At 52.1% G+C, this 19,283-nt stretch overlaps 1 protein-coding gene across 2 annotated transcripts in view; it reads right to left on the bottom strand.

The window, feature by feature from the left end:
* Window positions 1–7,108: 7,108 nt before the first annotated feature.
* SPPL3 (signal peptide peptidase like 3) overlaps window positions 7,109–19,283 on the bottom strand; it is a 138,466-nt gene continuing 126,291 nt past the window's right edge. For both annotated transcript variants that reach the window (XM_016432443.2, XM_007489976.2), the window contains exons 7-11: window positions 13,469–13,575; window positions 12,441–12,604; window positions 11,829–12,028; window positions 10,032–10,141; window positions 7,109–8,132 (exon numbers count right to left, since the gene is read on the bottom strand). In XM_016432443.2, the coding sequence (XP_016287929.1) occupies window positions 8,061–8,132; window positions 10,032–10,141; window positions 11,829–12,028; window positions 12,441–12,604; window positions 13,469–13,575 (653 nt within the window). In that variant the 3' untranslated portion in view covers window positions 7,109–8,060. The remainder of the gene's footprint in view (window positions 8,133–10,031; window positions 10,142–11,828; window positions 12,029–12,440; window positions 12,605–13,468; window positions 13,576–19,283) is intronic.

Below are 19,283 nucleotides of genomic sequence, written 5' to 3'. Positions count from 1 at the left end.
GGGCTGGTTCCCGGTAGCCCTCCGCCCTTTGGGTCCTCTTGGTCCCAGGCCTGCAGACCCTGGTTTGGGGGTGGCCGAGGGGTGGGAAACGGCTGCCCCCACGCAGTCATCAGAAGCCAGTTTCTGTCTCTGAACTGGGGTGAAGATGGCCGCCGGTCAGACTCGCCCCTCCTCCCAGGATTGGGCCAGCTCTGCTCTCCTGCCAGCCTCGGAGGGAGGCCCTGCAGAGTTCTGCCAATGCCCGACCCCTTCCTGGGAAACTTGTCCCGAGCTGCGGAGCCTCCGGCAAGCAAGCCAAAGAGCAGGGCGGCAAGACGGGCAGCAGCCCAGGCCCATCCGGTTGTCAGGGTGCCAGCTGGCAGGCAGGGGTGGAGGGTCCCTGGCGAGAGATGCACGAAGGAGCTCTCCACGCCGGTGATCTAGCAGCGAAATTCTGAGTGCGACTTCAGCAGACTAGGGAGGCCCCCCTTCCCTCCTCCGCCCAACGTGGCCCTTTAAAAATCTGTCGGGGGCAGCGGGTGGCTCCTTGGATGGAGAGCCAGACCTAAAGACGGGGAGGTCCTGGGTTCCAGTCAGGCCTCAGACCCTTCCTAGCTGGGTGACCCTGGGCAAGTCACTTAAGCCCATCCCCAGGACTGATTCTAAGACACCCCGAACCCCAGCGGCTCCCAGGCCTTCTTCCCTTTCATTCGTGCAGTGCGGAGGAAGGTGCCTCTCCCCGGCTCTTGGAGGAACGCAGATAGGCAGTGCCCGGTTCTGTTCGGAGAAGCGGACCTCCAGCCCTCCCGGACTGACTCTGCTCACGCGGCCCTGCTGGCAGAGGGTGGGGGAGGCGTCCGGTCCGGCGCGGATCTTCCAGGAAGAATCAGTCTGTTTCGGTGACCCGCCGCCTTCTCACCGGCTCTCCCACAGCAAAGGTTTAGAAAAGTAACCTCGGGCGGGCTCTAAAACCCGCGGGGGGACCTCCCGGGAAACACGGGGGAGGAGGGAGCCTCCGAAGCTGCGCCCCAAAAAAGAGGAAAGCAGGGGACAGTGAGGCAGCCGCAACGCCCTCGCCCAGGGCCAGCGAGGAATGCTGGGATTGACCGCCCTGGAGGGATTCTCACCAGCGGGCGGTTAATGGCGCATGCGCAGCCCCAGCCTGTAAGGTCGGAACTTCCCAGACTAGGAACTAGGAACAATCCCACAATCCCCGGGGGGAGCCCCGGGGGCAGGGCCTGGCCTCCTTTTCTGGTCTGGAAAGACTCCCGGCGTCCACAGCCAAACCCCAAGCCGGAGGGCGGAGGGCCGAGGACCACTGAGCTTGCTAGTTCTGCGGCTGTTCATCCGGGCCAGTTGTGTTTTTGTGACTCTCCCACGGGCTGGGCAAGTGCCCGGGAAGGCTCTGGGGGCTCGGCTTGGAGTCGGTGAGGGAAGCAGGAAGCTGGTCTGGTCTTCATCTCTCCCCTGCCCGGCGCACGTGGCTGGGGATTTGCGGGGGCCCTGGAAGCCCAAACCCGCCGGCTGTACTCTGGGCTGATCGGGCCGGCGGGAGGTGGAGCTCCGGAGCAGAGGGCCGCATTGGGACCTTCCCGAGCAGCTCTGGGGCAGCCGCCACTTCTAGAGGCCAGCGGAAGCCGCCATCCTGGTTTTCTGAGGAGCCGCTTTCCAGGCCCAGTCACGTTCAGGGGGATTCCTCGGGCAAAACCAAACCCTGATCTGGGGGCGCCAGGCCGGACTGTGGGGGGCAGGTCACACACGAGGAGAAAGAGGGCGAGGACCCGAGAGCTGGGTCTCAGTTTCCCCATTTGTAGCAGGAAGTGGTTGGACGGGCGGTTGCTGAGGGCCTTTTAGGTAGAGATTTGGCTGCTATCTTACTAGGGGCCCTTCGAGGGTCATTCCTGACAGCCACGATCTCCCCTCCGGGCCACCTCCAGCAACCACCTGGTTTGGTCATTAGCATGATCCTGGCGCTACTCTTACGTTTTTTTAAGTTCTGTTTCTAAGCCCCGTGTAATTAGACATCTTGAACCCTCGGACCCCATTTCCCAGAATCCTTTTCTCTGTCCACATTGTGTCCTCACTTTGTACAGCACCCCGCCCTTTTCTCTCCCTTCGGCTGGTGCTCTGCGCTCTCTCCCTATCGGTGGGGGCCCCAGGAAGCTTGCTTTTTTTTTTACTGAGGTTATTGTGTTCTTTGCTTCAAGCATTTCTTAATACATTTCATAAAATATAATACTATTTGGATATTAATTTTTAATCTTACAGCCCTATCTGCATTGACTCGATACCAAGAATTGGTTCCAAGGCAGAAGAGTGGTCAGGCTGGGCACATGGGTGAAGTGACTTGTTCAGGGTCAGCCAGGTAGGTGCTTTTATTATCTCCATTTTACAGGTGAGGAAACTGAGGCAGAAGTTAAGTGACTTGCACAGGGTCACACAGGTAGGATCTGAGGCCACATTTGAACTCAGATCTTCCTGACTTTGGCTCAGTGATCTCTCCACTGAGCCACCTAGCTGTCTCCTTAGCAGAGATTAAGTGACTCATCCAAGATCACCCAGCTAGATGGTATCTGAGGCAGGATTTGAACTTAAGTCTTCCTGACTCCAGGTCCAGAGCTCTGTGGCAGCTGCTTTTTCTTGGAGGAAAGAGAGGACAAAGTCGGTATATGCTGTAATTGCCAATGGACCTCCATCCATAATGTTTCTCCCCAGAATCATTCTTCTGCATGTCCACCTTTCATCAAGGGCGCCATCTTTTCCATCACCTGGATTTACATCCCTTAAAAAAAAAATTTTTTTTGATTCACATCCTTGACATCATCATCATCATCATCATCTACGGGGACGCCCCAAACCCAGCTCTCCCCCCACCGCACAGCAGCACCACCTTGGCCAAGACACTCCCATTTCCATCTTTCCGATCCCAGGGATGTTCATCTACAAAATGGGCTCCACGTTCACCTTCCTTCCTTTCCAGGGCTGGCGGGAGGCTCCATGAGCACCACCTTCGTAGAACACCATCTATCAGCACCCATCACTGCCGTACAGCTTCACTGGCCCCCTTTTAAAGACTGAGCCCCCCCTCCCCCCCAGGCTGGGAGCACGGCGACCCCTGAGGTTCAGTTCTCGGGCACGCCCTGCCCTGGTGCCATATTGGTGCCGGGGCACAGAGCTCCCAAACTCAAGGGGTTTCTGGCTTGGGAGGGGAGCCGATGCTTTCTGTTGTGGCTGTCATCCCAGTCACGAGCCCACCAGGCGCTTCCTTGGAAAGGCCCTAGAAAGGTTGGCCATTTCCTTCCCTGGCTCATTCAACGGGAGGCCAGCAGGGCGACCCAGCTAGGAAGAGTCTGGACTGAGTCAACAGAGTTGAACTGAGGAAGAAGCACCTTCCTGATTCCAAGCCCGGCGCCACCTCACTGCCCTCTCTGGTTCTCAGGGTCTTGACTAGCAGAGGGGGACTGGCTGTTCTCCTTAAGAAGCTGAATCGGCTTCATTTTATATATTGGAAATGCCACCTTTAGGAGTGAAAACTTGCTTTAGAATTGGTACTAAGTATATCAATTCTAAGGCAGAAGAGCAGTTAAGGCTAGGCCATGGGGGTCAAGTGACTTGCCCAGGGTCACTCTGCTAGCAATTGTCTGAGACCAGATTGGAACCCAGGATTTCCCGCCACTAGGCCTGGCTCGCTGAGCCACCAGTTGCCCCTTCCCTGAGATTCTTATGAATTTTGTATTTTTTTCCTAGTTCTATTTGGAAATTCCTCGGGTCGTCGGGTGCTGTGACAGAATCAGCCAATTGTTTTAGGCTGTAATGGGAGGCCAGAGAATTTGGGAGGGAAGCTCATTTCCTTGTGAAGCACGATGTATCAAGCGCCATTTTGTTCCTTGGTGAAGTCATCTTGAAAGCTTTTTGTCCTGTAAGAGGGAATATAGTGCCATCGCGAATGCCAGACTCCAATTTGGGAAGTGTCAGATTTGAATCCACCCTCCGCCACATCCGGGAGTCCCTTCCTCTCTGGGCTGCGGCTCATGGTTTCCCCCCATTTGGCCCCGGGGAGAGCTGTGCTCACCGTATTTTTCAAGTGGCACAAACTTGGGAAGAGCGACTGGCCCAGAGGATGAAACAAATCAATACCTGGCTAAGGCCTAGTGCCTTGGATCACAACTCCGCCCCCCCCCCCCCCCAAACAGACCAGAGTGGAGCGGGGTGCACTCAGCGGGGGTTTCGGCTGCCTTATGAGAAGCCTCCAGCCTGGGCACGTCTCATTTGGGACAGCCCGGTGGAGGGATGCTTCCACCTTTGTCTCCTCTGGGCGGTGGGCCCCATCCTTCCCTTGGCTCAGGCATGGTCATTCCGGGTCACCCCGATTCCCAGACATGAGTGGGGTCCTGCCACCTTCCTCCCTGAAAATGGGCAGAGCACTGAGTGACGTGCCCACCCTGCTCACGGTGGGCCTCAGGACCTTCCCGGGCAGAGGCCGGCCACAGGCTTCCTCCTGATGGGCATATGGGGAAAGGCAGGAAGCCAGCCAGGAATCTCCCAGAGTGCCCTGGGCCGGCTCCCTCCGGCCAAGGAGGGCCTGAGGTCGGCCTGGGCATGCGGAGGGAGGGCTCAAGAGAAGGGATAAACTGTGTGCTGACTGGCACCTCATTCCCCGGGCTGAGCGGGGCACCCTGGGGTTAGGGCCTGGCTGGAAGGAGCCGACACCTGGGCCGCCCACCATGGAGACAGGGGGCTCCGGGGTGCAAATCTGACCCTCCCCTTCTGTCTTAGAATCGGTACTGGGTGCTGGTTAGGGCTGGGCCATGGGGGTGAAGTGACTTGGCCAGGGTCACCCAGCTAGGATGTGTCTGAGGCCAGATTGCCCCAGATGCCGAGGGGGGCTCCAGACTGGTGGCTTGTGGAACGTCATCCCAAGTCTGAGCTCCAGCCTGTCTCCAGAACAACGTCTGCTTCCTCGGCTGTAAAACTGGTGGATGAGATTCTCGGACCTCGAAGGCCCCTTCCAGCTTCAGAGCCAGAGTCCTCGGGTCCTCTTGGGCCACAGGAATGATCTGAGCAAAGAAGTGGAAAGTCAACTCTTCAAGATCTTCGAGTTCTGGAGAAGCGGCAGGATGGGGAGTCTCTTGGCGACTCCACGTGGGGTTTTCTTGGCAAGGATTCTGCAGAGGTTCGTGGATTCCTTCAGCCAGGAAATGGAAGAGAGCAGGATTAAGGGACTTGCCCAGCATCACAGTGAGGAAGCGTCTGAGGTCACATTTGAACTCAGGTCTCCTTCATTCCAGGCCTGGCGTCCTCTCCACGGAGCTACCCAGCCGCTGGTACTGATACAGAAGAAAAGGAAATCTGCCAATGAGGGCCTCTATCAAATGAAGACGGGCAGTCGAGGATCGCTGTTTTCCTGCAGATGACGGCCCTGTCAGTAGGATCGGGGGAGCTATTTGGCAGAGTAAGCTTGGCCCGTTGGCTGCGTCTGAAGTCTGTGCGGGGCTCGGAAGCTTCCCGATGGAGGTTCCCGAGCTTAGAGGGGGACGCCTGGAAACATGCCGCCTTTTAGAAGCTGACCAAGCTCATGGATGGTCTTTGGATCTGGCAGAACGTGGCGGGACACCGAGTGAGCCGCCGAGCGAGCCCTTGGCGGAGGAGAGTGCTCCAATGAACAAAGCCTGGACAAAGGGGACAAAGACAAAACCTTGGAAGCTTTTTCTTCTCTCCTCCATTCGCCTGGCTCGGGCGGCCTCGGATCCTGCAGGGACCGTCTACGAGGCTTCCTCCCAGCCATGGCGTCTTCTTCGTGCCCAATGCCAGAACACCAGACCAAACCGCTGCCCAGCGGAGTAAGGAGGTGAGTGGTAACGAAGTGAGAACCAGAAGGCATTTCCATAGGGAAGGACGTTCTTTGGGAAATGAAGCAGGCCCTAAGGAGGTCCGAGGTGGGAGCCGAACCTTTGGTCCTTTCTGCTGGCCAACAGCGAAGCTACCAGATGAGTCTTTGGATCCTGCTAAACGCCGGTTGAACTGAACAGGATTCTGGCCCCCAGCAGTGAATAGAGCCAGGACAGGAGACGGGACATCCTGGGTTCCAGTCTGGCCTCAGACACTTCCTAGCTGTGGGAGCCTGGACAAGTCGCTTCACCCCCATGGCCTCGCCCCAACCGCTCTTCTGCCTTGGAACCCGTAGCGAGTCCTGAAGCTAAGACGGAAGGTAAAGGTTAAAAAGACAAAGCAGCCACGACGGGTCCCTGGTGGAGGCTGGCCTGGATCTGAGAAGAGTATCCTGTGCCCGGAGCCTTCCACATCGCCGCCCCAAGCCCTTGGGATGAGGAGGGGATGGCAGCAATGGCTGCTCCTGATTTACTGAGTCGACACTGGCTACAGGGTAGAAGCCTCAGCACAGGTGACGCCAACCCTAGATTCTGCGGGAAGATGTTTCGAGTGAGAAGAGGAGGATTTGGGGGCCTAAAATCCTGCAAGGACAGCCAGGAAGGATGGGAGCCTTTCTAGAATACGACAGACTTTGAAGAGGAGGGAAAAGGAGACGGACGTGCCTGACGTGCCCAAGCAGAAAACTGCTCCGGGTAGCTGAGAGGGCAGACACCGAGTGGGGTACAGAGGCTGCTCTGAACCTCCACGCAGGCAGAGAGCTCCTCGTTTTCCCTGCGCACTCCTGGAGCTCCGCCACTCCTTTCCACTTCTTTTGAGGTTTGGCCTCCCTCCATGAGACTGAAAGCTTCAGAGCTGGGGAGTCCCCCCCCCCACCTTTGTGTGGCGCCTGGCACAGAAGGTGCTGAATGAAGCCCATAGAAGGGCTTGGGAGGGCCGGAGAACCCCCATCAGAACCCTGGAGCCCCGTGTCTACGCATAGGCCGAGGCCAGCAGGAGCGGGCAGGAGGCAGCTCGGGTTTAGACATCGAATGCCCTCCTCAGGCATGAAAAGAACGTACCCAGAATCGCTTGGTTAGAAAAGTCCACATTTTACCAGAGTCCCGGGGACAAAGCCGTCACAGCAGGTAAACTTGGACCATGGTCACAACAGCAAAAGACAGGGTTCGGTCTTGCCTTCTAAGGAGCGAGGGCAGGGAATACAGAATACTAATGAAACAAAATGCCAAAAATACAAAAAAAATAGAAAATAGAAAAAATGTATTTACACGTGGTACATCACTTGATCAGAAAGCACAGACTCCTGCTGCTATGATACATGCACTGGTTTAGGAAGAGACGACTACAAAACGGGAGGTTAAGGAGAGCTCCGTGAAAGGAAAACGAGGGGCCGCGGGGCCCCGGCAGCTTCCCTGTTTGCTACACTGAAGGGATCGTCCGGACCGAGCCTGCCTGCGGGGCCGCTGCCGAGCCCTGGTGTGGGGCGGCCCGGGCGTGGCAGGCCTCCTCCTCTGTGTGTGAGTGTGAGTGAGCGTGAGCACACGCACACACACCTCTGCGTGTGGATATATGTATAGAGCGGTGCCCGCGCACCCACGTACATGTATAAAAACCGCGCCCTTGTTCACCGCCAACACGACATCTGGATGGAAATGTAATTCGTCACAACCAATTCTTATATGGACACTGAAGAAGTCACTGCGTGTGTGTCTGTGGATTCAATAAGTCGCTTTACACCACAGAAAATATTTAATCAATCCAAAAAAGGTTCCTGGGGCAGAAGAGCTTCTGTCTCAGGCCTGAGAGTCCTGGGTGGGAACTCGGTCCTAGAGGGCAGGAGGCTTCCCTGAAGAAGGTCCGGTCCGCGACTCCCGGACGGCGCCGTCACCGCCCAGGCCCCGCCGCCCCCGCCAAGGGACAGTCGGGCAGGTCCATAAAAACAGAGGAGGAGGAGGAGGAGGAGGAGAAGGAGGGGGGGGACGGAAGCTTCGCTGAGAGGCTCCCCCTCCGCCAGTGCAGGAGGAAGGACCCAAAGGGGTCTCTGGAGCTTCAGCCCCCTTTCAATGCAAAGTCAGGTCAGAGTAGCGCCTCGGCCAGGACCTCAGAGGGCCGGACAGCTCTGGGAGGGAACAAAACCACCAATGAGTCAAGGGAGGAGGACCGCGGCAGGCTCTGGTCGCTTTCTGGCGGAGGCATCATACTTCCAGGAATCGAGAGCTGCTGGCCTTGGAGTGGAAAGGTTCAGACCACATGCGGCGCAGGTCACCCTAGACAGGGAGAGACGGGGAGAGTCTGTCATTGAGCCTGTCTTCTCTTTTACGTTTTACTTTTATCATGCAAACCCACTTCCATACGTCACTGCCCAACCCCAACAGAACCGGACACACTGGGGCAAAGAGGCCTCCAGCACGCCTTCCTCGGGAGGCGGAGAACATCCCCGGGAATGCTTTCAGGGTGGTCCCAGATCAGTGCGCTGCTGGGCGGTCACTTTTCCAGAGATAATCACCGACCAATACTGCCGTGACCGTGTACACTCTTCTCCCGGATTATTTCTCTCTGCATCGGTTCCTGCAGAGCTTTCCAGCTCTTTCGGAAGTCATCCTGCTTATCATTTCTTACAGCACAACAGGATCCCATCACCATCATGTACCACAGTTGGTTCAGCCATTCTCCATTGCATGGCCTTCCCCTCACTTTCCAATTCTTTGCCACCACAAAAAGAGCAGCTATCAAGATTTTTGTGCAAGTAGGACCTTTCCCCTTTCTTATGATCACTTTGGGATTCAGTAGTGTATTACCAGATCAGTGATTCCAAATTGCCCTCCAGAATGGTTGGATCATTTCACAAGTCCACCAACAATGCATTTGTGTCCCAATTTTGCCACCCCCCCCCCCCCAATGTTTGCCACTTTCCTTTGCTTCCACATTGGTCCATCTGATAGGTTTTTTTTTTAACCCTTATCTTCAGTCTTGAAGTCAAAACTGTGTATTGGCTCCAAGGCAGAAGAGTGGTAAGGGCTAGGCAATGGGGGTCAAGTGACTTGCCCAGGGTCACACAGCTGGGAAGTGTCTGAGGCCACATTTGAACCTAGAACCTCCCGTCTCTAGGCCTGGTTCTCAATCCACTGAGCTACCCAGCTGCCCCCATCTGATAGGTTTTAATCTGCATTTCTCTAATCGAGTGATTTTAGAACATTTTTTATATAATTATCAATGGCTTTGCTTTCTTCATTCAAAAATTGCTTTTCACATCCTTTGATCATTTGTCAACTGGAGAATCAAGCCACGTGTTTACCATTTCTTTCTGCTTCCAGTCTAAGATATCAGATGATGTGCACCAGGGGCCCCGTGCATGGCACCCACATTTTACTCACTGTAAAGTAACTTGGAATCGCAAAAGGTCCTCCCAAGCACAGCCTGAAAATGCAGCCAGGTGGATTCTCAAGAAAGTTACAGACCGCCATGAACTGATGCAGAGGGAAATAAGCAGAACCGGGAGGACATCGTACAGAGAAACAGTAATACTGTCCGATGATCAACTGTGGAAGACCCAGCCAACTGTCAGCCCTACGGGAATATTCTGGGAGGCGGCAGACACACAGATAGACTACTGTCCATCTCCAGACAAAGCGCTGTTGGAGTCAGAATGCAGATCAAAGTATATGATTTGTCCTTGTGGTTTATCTGGGTTTTTATTTTGGAGTTTTGGTTTTACGTGATTATTCTCTTACACGAATGCCATGTGGAAAGAGGTCTTGCAAGATACATATCGACCAGTTCTGGGGCAGGAGGGGAGGGAGACAGTTTGGATGACACGTGACGGATAAAATATCTTTACCAAAAAAAGCTTCCCAAGTAAGGAGGCACCGCTCCGCTCTGCTCTGCCTAGATGTACATTCCAATAACAGAGTTCATCCTAGTCTTGAAATTGTTTCCAACTAATATTTGTGAATTTTAGAAACAAAACCGTAAGATGATGGCCAGAACTAGTGACTGGCTGCTTCCTTTCAAATAAACCCCAAAGAGTCTGTCAATGGCCCCTTGGATTAGGCACGCACACGTCTGCTGGAGGCAGCAGAAGGCGGCCAGGCCGTGGGGTGCCAGCTCGAGTGGGGTGTGTGTGGGGTCTGGGCAAGGCCCCCGCCTCGCTGACATCAAGCTCTCACCTTTAAGTAGGCCATAGTGAGGAGCGGCAATAAGGTAAACGGCACCAAGTAGAGGAGGGCAGGCTGGGCAGCCCGATGGATGCGAGATGCCACTGTGGCAGTCAGCAGACCTATGAGAGGAGAAAAACCATTAGAAGGCCTCCAAGAGTGGCCACCATCAATCCAGGAAGATGCCAGTCACTGAGCCGAGGGGGAAGAACCCTGCGGTGCCGGTGCTTGTGGACCACAGCTGGGAACTGCAGGGACGGCCTGGCCCAAGGGCTGCTCGGTCCACTCTCGGGCGGCAGCCACACACTTGCTCCTCAACAGTGGCCCCCAGCTTGCTCTGAGGGAAAGGAGCCCTGCATCCATCAGAAGATCTGGGTTCAAGAACAAGGCCAAGTGACCTTGGGAAGTCGATAGGCCTCCTTGGTCTCACCGATCTAGGGCTGAGATCGAGCCTAACCTCCCTTCTCCGTTGTACAGATGAGTACGAGGCCAGCTAGTGAGCGTCGGAGGCACGCGCTGCTTCTAGAATGGGGATAACAGCATCTTCCTGCCCTCTTTCCCAGGGGGCAGAAGCATTTTGCTTCTGGCGCAAGTGATGAAGCTGATGGGACGGGTAGGAAGCGGCCTTTACTGGCTCAGACCCGCCTGGCTGCAGGAGGAGGGGAGGCTGGTACCCAGGCCCTAGTTACTGCACCACCTACAGAAACAGCTTTTTAAAAACATGATTTCCATTTCCAAAGCTCTCTCCTCCCTGCAGCAGCACTTGTCCTCCCAACCTGGGCTACTGGGGACCCTGGACTCTATAAAGGTCTTGGAAGGGCTTTTCTCTGAGAGTTGCTGAGTGGGATTCAATTTAAAAAATCATATATGGGGGGGAACATGGGGAGAAGGCAGCCAGGTGACTCAGTGGATAGAGAGCCGGGCCTAGAGCAGGAGGTTCTGGGTTCAAGTCTGACTTCAGACACTTCCTAGGTGGGTGACCCTGGGCAAGTCACTTCATTGCCTAGTCCTTGCTGCTCTTCTGCCTTGGATTGATTCTAAGACAAAAGTGGGAAAAAATAAAAATAAAAATAGAAATTGTGCTGGGATAAGTTGACTGTGATCATGTCAAGCACTTTCCTGCAGAAGTGTGAGGCCGCCAGCGACCGAGTGGGCCTTCTGAGGCCGGCCACTTCCTGCCCCAGCAGAGTCAGCAGCCGTAGAAGAACGTGGCCGAACTCTTCTGGCCTTTGACTTCATTTGCCCCTGCTGTGGGGAGGCCTTGGCGATCCCAGGGGAGATCCTTCCCTGTCCGCCCCTCCCCATTGGCCTCTGTGTCCTGGTGAGATGCTGGCAGAGCCTGGGCTGGTCCCTGGGCTGGAGCCGGCTCCCTGCTCGGCTACGGGGCCCTTCTCACCACAGGACTTCTGCCTTGGCCCAGGTGTGAGCTCAGAGACCAAGTTGGGATTTGGGGGTGGAGATGCGTGCTGGGATCACATAGTAGTGGAGTCGCCCTGGGGACAAGCATGGAGGGGGGTGGCTGGAGGGCTCAATGGATAGAGCCAGGCTTGGAGATGGGAAGTCCTGGGTTCGGCTCTGACCTCAGACGCTTCCTAGCGGGGTGATTCTGGTCCCTTCAGCCCCCTGCCTAGTCTTTACCGCTCTTCTGCCTCAGAACCAATGCATTTTGGATGCTAAGATGCGAGGTTGGGGTTTAAGAAAAAAGAAGCCTTCCCGGCCTGGACTGGCGCTTTGGTCCGCTTCCCTCGAGCCAAGGCCAGAGCCCGCGGGGAGCACGGAAGGCCACCGTGGCCGGGGGCGGCCTCTTACCTACAAAGTAGCCGATGAGAGTGCAGTGGAAGTAGGAGACCTTCTGCATGCGGCCAGAGATGTTCCCCGGCCCCGGGGTCCCACACGAGTCGCTGCTGGCCTGCTTCTTGTAGTTATCGTAGCGGAGTACGAAACACAGCAGGAGCCCCGGCATCACGATGTCTCCGATCCCCAGCATGGAGAAGTGGCTGCCCGTGGAGCTGAGGAACAAGGAGCCGTGGGCTCGCCGGCCCCTGCCCTCCCTCCCTCCCTCGGCCAACGCTTGGGCCTGCCCACCCGGCCCCAGGCTGGAGTCCCCTCGGGGCCGGGGCCCTGCTCTGCTGAAGAGGGCCATGGGAGAAAAGCGGGGAAGATGAGCTACTGTCTGCTATTCCTCCCTCAGCACCAGCTAGCTACTTTGGGGGCGTAAGTCAGTGTTGCTCATCAGTGACTCGGGGGATGGAGTCTCAGCCTAGAGAGGAAAGACAAAGGCCCGGCCTTGGGATGTAGTTCAGGAAAGGGGAAGCCAGCCAAGGCCAGGAGGCAGTTCCTGAAGCCGGAGGTGCCCTCTCGGGATGCCCTCTGGGGTCTGCTTCCAGCAGCAGATCTCCAGGGCCGACCCAGCACACCTACCTGGGAAAGACCAATTTGCCAGGAAGAGACAAGCGAGGAACGTCCCGGCCCACGTTGGGCCCCAGGTGCAGCTTCCGGGAGAGCACGTCGAGGGGGTTGTCGGCGGGCTGGGTGGCCACTTTCACCATGACGTTGCTGTTAAAGATGTAGGCTGAGAAAAAGACCTGGAAAAGGAGACACACTCAGGAGACTGTAGGGACCAGGGACACCGAGGGCCTCCCCGGCCTCGCCATCTTCTCCCATCAGAGCAAGTGCTGTCACAGCGAGGCGTTCCCAGCGCAGCAAGCGAAATGGGGAGGAGAGGGGCCGGGCCCGAGCGAGTTTGTTTTAAATCCCTCTGGCGCACCGAAGGAAGCTCCTCTCGGCTCTGTGCCTGCTGCCGGGGATCTTGGGGAGCAGGAGGGAAGGCTGGACTGCCAGGGCCTGGCCAGGGGTCGGGGAGACGGTGATGTGGGCTTGTGCGTCCACTTGTAATGGCTTTGTAAAATAACAGGTGGTTGGCACAACACTGCCCGCTGACACAAGATCATTACTATACCTTATTACAGATGGATTTTTAAGAGATAAATGGGAGAAGAAACTTTGGCTCCAAGTGAGGAATGACTAATTCTGGGTTTCTTTCCACAAATAGCAGTGAGGCGGCACCCGTGTACACAGCGCTGAGCGGAGAATCCTCAGAAAGTTATTAGCTAGTTGGGGGGCCTCTGCCTGCCTCAGCTTCCTCAACTGTAAATGGGGACCATCCCAGCATCTGCTTCTCAGGATTGTTGTGAGGTTCAAATGAGAGAATAATTGTAAAGCTCTGAAGAAATAACGTTTCCTTCCTCCCTCCCTTCAAGCAGATTTCAACCTTGTTTCACTTTTGCTTCTACCTGCCAGGAGTCTACGAGTTTGAATGTTTTCATGAACAAGTTGCTCCCCACACTCTGTTACCCCCCCCCCCCCCCCCCCCCGTCTGAAGCAGGCTAGGACAACGGCCCTGAATGAAAACGTGAAGGGTGGCAGGCGTGCAGGAAAAGGGAACTTACCCAAAAGACATCATAAATAAGAAGGCCTGAAAGAAGCAAACAGGAGACCTTGAGGCTTGGCAGGCGGACGAAGGCAATCATGGCCACACAGAGGCCCATAGCCAGAGCTGCAAGGAAACCAGAGTCGGTCAGTGCTGGAGGCACACGGGGAGATGGCGAAGGCCAGGAGTCTTGGGTCCAAGATCTTTCCAAAGCTTACATGTTCTCACTGAATTAGCCCAATTCAAGAAGAGATTCAGAAAGTCTGGACTCCTCTCCAAACCCTTCTCTCTTGCTCTATCCAACGTAAAATCCAACATAAGCCCAAAGACAACGAGGAGGACTCGCTTTGTTGGGTTTAGGATGACCCTACTGATGTCTGGATGAAATTCCCACTCAGGATCAGCTGTCCCTGTTCTAATGGTCTAGAGGCTCAGAGAACATTAACAGAAACTCTTCAGTATGTGGAATTTGAACATTCAGTCAATCCAAACCCTTCAATCCCGTCTCCAAGATTCCTCTGCTCTCAATCACAAGAGGAAGATCTAGGTTCAGTTCATGTAGATCTGGTTCCTTAACTGGACTACGAACACCAGGCACTGGACAGGCTCCCAGGTCAGCAGGACGTGGGCGAGGGGGGATGCCCCCCTCCACGGGCACAAGCCAGGGCACACAGAGCCATCCTAAGCTCCAGATCCAAAAGGAGAAGGAAGCTCTGAGCTGTCCTCTCGAGGAGCCGTGCCCTTGGCTAGTCCAACAGTTTGTCAGACGGTCTAGGCAAGAACAGAAGGTCATGCTTAGTCTACAGTTCACTATGTGTGAATGGAAAAAATCCTCATCCAACAATAATGCTTCAAAATGCTGAGAGGGAGCATCTCTTTCCTGCTAAAGTCTAGAAAGGAGGGTTTTAGCACTTGCCTGAAATCTACATTATTGCCCTCCAGGAAGAAAGTAAGTTCAATCTCCATCAAAATGTTACCCCAAGGGGATGGAAGGGTGGCTCAGTGCATTAAGAGCCAGGTCTAGAGATAGGATAGTCAGGGTTAACTTCTGGCCTCAGACATTTCCTAGCTGCATGACTCTAGGCAAGTCATTTAACTCCCATAGCTTGGCCAGAACAGCTCTTCTGGCTTGGAATCAAAACACATTATTGATTCAAAGATGGAAAGTCAGGGTTTAGAAACAAATGTTGCCCCAAGAAATAAATAAATGATCCCAGAGGTCTCTTGGGAAAAATGTATTTGATCCTATGCCTGGCTACAGGAAAACTTTCCTCCTACAAATTTTGATAAGATGATACAGAATGATTAGAATTTAGAAAGTCTGTAAACAGGTTGTAGGACTTCTGCAAATTCCATCTTTTAAGGAACTACTTCTGTTTTCAAGTCTGCTTCAAAGGGGCGTTCAGCTTTTACTTCAGAGCTCATTATTCTGGGCTCACACATACAACCAAGAGTATGCACAGAGTCTGACTTACTTTAGTAACAAAGGAAAGCTGAGGAGAGTATGAAGATGAGGAGAGGTGCTATTACCCAGGAAATGTGACACCAACTCCGGCATCTCATTAGGAATAGCCTGAATCCCAATTCAAAGGACATTTCCGGCTCCTTTGAACTTCTAAAGAATTCATCATTATTAGTTTTAACACTCCCAACACCAGCAAGAATGATTCCTCTCCCTTAGGGGATTGGGTCTTCCCTTCGGTGAGGGTGTTTGGTTTCAGGAGGTTTGTTTAAATGATCTAGAATCTGGAGGAGGAGGAAGAAAGAGACAGAGAGAGGGAGTGAGGGAGAGAGAATGAATATGAATAAATCCATCTCTAGGGCTCAGTACCTTTTAATTATGTGCCCAGACATTACACCATGATCAGATATTTAATGCTACAGTTAGTAGGTTCTAGTAAAAAGGTATATAGTTCTTGTTATGAGTATATTTTAACATGTAAAACTTGGAATGTAGAAAAATAAATATAATTTGAAACTTAAAAATTTCATTGTGGCACCTGCTGGCAGAGCTTCATACTGCAGTCCTACCGTAGGCTCTGGTGCCTGAATTTTTTATTTTGTTCCACTGACTTGAATTTTTAATAAGAATGCAGTGAAAACTGAATTTTCTGAATAAAAATTATATACTTAAAGGTTTGAAACTACTTTCAAAACCAGCTTGCCTGATAGTTTAATATCTCCTAGCCAAGGAATTTGTTGTGTTAAAATGTTAATATTTGTTAAAGAAAGCTGAAGACAACTTGGAACTCCAAGAGTGAGTGAGTGAGTGAGTGAGGGGGGGGGAGGGAGAGGGGGGGGGAGGGAGAGAGAGAGAGAGAGAGAGAGAGAGAGAGAGAGAGAGAGAGAGAGTGAGAGAGAGAGAGAGAGAGAGAGAGGGAGAGGAAGGGGGAGAGGGAGAGGAGAGAAGGAACCAGACCAGAAAAACCAGTAGACCAGTCATTTGAATTATTGAGGTGCTAGTTCTTAAAGACTGAAGGAAACAAACGAGTCACACAACAAGGGGTCTAGACAGAGGATATATTCTTGCCAGTGAATTTTAGCACCAGCATGGAGAATGAACAGCTTCACAGGGAGATAAGCTAAGGGCAATTGGGCCAGAGGGTGCTAGAGCCTAGACTCAGACACTTCAGCTAGGAGGAAGAGGAGAATCACGTAAACAAACCTATGCTGGGGGGTGGGGAGGGTGGTAAAAAAGACTTAATTTGTAGTAATGTTAAGCAGGAGAAAATAAAAAATGAACTGGTGAGAGCGAAGGGAACAGAACCAGAACAACTTCTACAACAGCAGTAACACCCACTGCAAAGACAAACAACTTTTAAAGACTTAAGAAGGCTCATCAGACTCATGATGAAGCCAACCTGCACCCAACAGAGAGGGATGGATTCAAGAGTACAGACTGGGGGGACATTTTTTTTTGGGACACACCAATGTGGGAATTTGTTTTATGTGACTTTATGTGTTTGTTACAAGGGCTTTATTTTTCTTTCTTTCTCAATGTAGGAAAGGGGGAAGTAGGGTAGCGGGGAGGCTTTTAGTTGATTAAAAATATTTAAACAACTACCTGACTAAAACATTTCCCCATCTTTTTGGTTGTTCAGTCATTTTGGTCGTGTCTGACCTTTTGTCACCCCATTTGGGGTTTTCTTGGCAGAGATTCTAGAGTGGTTTGCCATTTCCTTCTTCACTTTATTGTACAGAAGAGCAGACTAAGGCAGGCAGGGTTACGTGACTAGTCCATGGTCACATGGCTTGGAAGTGTCTGAGGCTGGACACTCAGGAAGAGAAGATATCCTGATTCCAGGCCCAGCACTCTATTCACTGTGCTGCTTATTACAATGTCCCACTCTAAAGTTATCAAACCTTTCATTGTTTTCTCTTTGGCTTACTGAGAGCTCCATCCTGAGGACACAGCTTCTGGGGCCACCTTTTCCAGTGCTGGATTGCACTTTTACTCCTTCCCATAAAGTGATTCATTGCTCCCTATTTCTGTTTCCAAGCTCTCCCTCTACTACCATCACTCAAGAATCTCTCCCTTTTTCGATCCATATTTTATCCTCAATCAAAATTCTGGTAGCTAGTGCTGACAAACTTCTGGGGCATTCCCTTCCTTTCCTCTGTGCCTGGTTCATTCTTTCTAAACTCCCCCTTAACTTCTGTTCTCATACTAAAAGACAACAACACAGAGAGATACTCCTTTCATCATCTTACTCCACATCTCCTCAACTTCCTCTTTTCACACGAACTGCTCCTTCACCCATCTCAGCTGCAGAGACCTTGCCTGATCCTTAGATTCAGTTCTTATTTGCCTGCTGAGGATTCTCAGATTTTATTTTACTTACTCAGTCTTAACTTTATCCTAACCTACAGCCTTGTATCTTGAAGTAGGTGTCCTGCAGAAGTGCATGTCCCAGGCTGGATTCATTCTATTTTCCCCCAAGCTCCCCACTCCTAGCCCTTTCTCTAAGTGAAGATCAGGCCTTGTGGCTCTCCTCAATCCAATAAAATGCCAGTGGCTCCCTATCCACTCCAGGATCAAGAATCAGATTATCTGTTTGGAGTTCAAAGTGCTCATAAACTGGCCTCTTCCTACAGTCTTCCTGATTCCTGTGTCCTCTGAATTCCAGTGACAGCAGGGTCCTTGCTGTTCTACATGACTCTCCATCTACTGACTTGGTATTTTCACTGGCTGTCACCATCCCCCCCGTACTGGTATTCTCTCTCTTCTCTGCCTCTTGACTTCTATGGCTTCTTTTAAGTCCCAGTTAACATCACCCTTTTTAAAAGACGGTTTCTCTGAATTACCTTAATTCTAGAGCTTCCTCTCTGTCAGTTCTCTCCAATTTATCCAGTACCTATTGTCTGAGCAGAGTGTCTCTCACGGGACCATTGAGAGAGAAGGTCCTGCCTGTGTACATCCAGTGCTTGGTGATGGGCAGCTAGGTGGCTCAGCAGACTGAGACAGGCTTGGAGACTGGGGGGGGGGGGGGGGGGGGGGGAAGAATGTCGGGTCCTAGATTCAGATACTTCCTAGCTGTGTTATTAGGTAAGTCACTTAACCCCCACTGCCTAGCCTTTTCTCGGATCTTCTGCCTTGGAACCAAAACACAGTAGTGATTCAAGATAGAAGATATAGTTAAAAAAAAAAAAAGCTTGTTGATGGACTTATTCCATGATGATTGTATATATATGCTTTATAGTCTTATAAATTTGGCTGTTATTTAACTACTTGAGATATGAGGCTTTTGACAAAGACATTTGCTACAACGTTCCCCCCCCCCTCCATTTGTTATTTCCCTTCTAATCTTGGTTGTCTTGGTTTTGTTTATATAGGCCCTTTTTAATTTAATGAATCAAAATTATTAATTTAATTTTTTGTTATGTTCCCTTATTTGGTCATAAATTTTCCCCTTACCTGTAAGTCTGACACACTTCCCTAGTCCCCTTATTTGTTTATGGTATCCCCCCTTTATTTTTAGATCAAGTATACATTTGACTTTATCTTTATTTTAACCCTTACCTTTCATCTTGGAATTAATACTGTGTATTGATTCCAAGGCAGAAGAGTGGTAAGGGCTAGGCAATGAGGGTTCAAGTGACTTGCCCTGGGTCCCACAGCTGGGAAGGGTCTGAGGGCAAATTTGAACCTAGGACCTCCCATCTCTAGGCCTGACTCTCAATTCACTGAGCCACCCAGCTGCCCCCCATTTGACTTTATCTTGGTCTACATATGTTTTCTGCTGTATGATTTTCCAGCTTTCCTATCAGTTTTTGTCAAACAGTGGGTTCTTCTCCCAATAACTTGGCTCTTGTGTGGGTTTATCAAACACTAGATTACTGTGGTCATTAACTACTATATTGATTTCCTAACCTATTCCACTGATCTACTACTATTTCTTACCCAGTACCAGATTTTTAAAAAAATTTAGTCAATTTAGAATATTTTCCCTTGGTTACAAGAATCATATTCTTCTCTCCCCTCCCCCCTCTTCCCAGAGGCCGATGCACAATTCCATCCACTGGGTTTTACATGTGTCCTTGATCAGAACCTATTTCCATGTTGTTGATATTCACACTAGGATGATCATTTAGAGTCTACATACCCAATCCTATCCCCCTCAACCCATGTGATCAAGCAGTTGTTTTTCTTCTGTGTTTCTACTCCCACAGTTCTTTCTCTGGATGTGGATAACATCTTTCTCATCAGTCCCTCAGAATTGTCCTGGATCATTGCACTGCTGCTAGTTGAGAAGTCTATTACATTTGATTGTTCCACAGTGTATCCATCTCTGTGTACAATGTTCTCTTGGTTCTGCTCCTCTCACTCTGCATCA

Source organism: Monodelphis domestica, chromosome 3 (assembly GCF_027887165.1).
Source record: "Monodelphis domestica isolate mMonDom1 chromosome 3, mMonDom1.pri, whole genome shotgun sequence".
Classification (NCBI taxonomy): domain Eukaryota; kingdom Metazoa; phylum Chordata; class Mammalia; order Didelphimorphia; family Didelphidae; genus Monodelphis; species Monodelphis domestica.
This window is presented reverse-complemented; position numbering and strand designations above follow the sequence as displayed.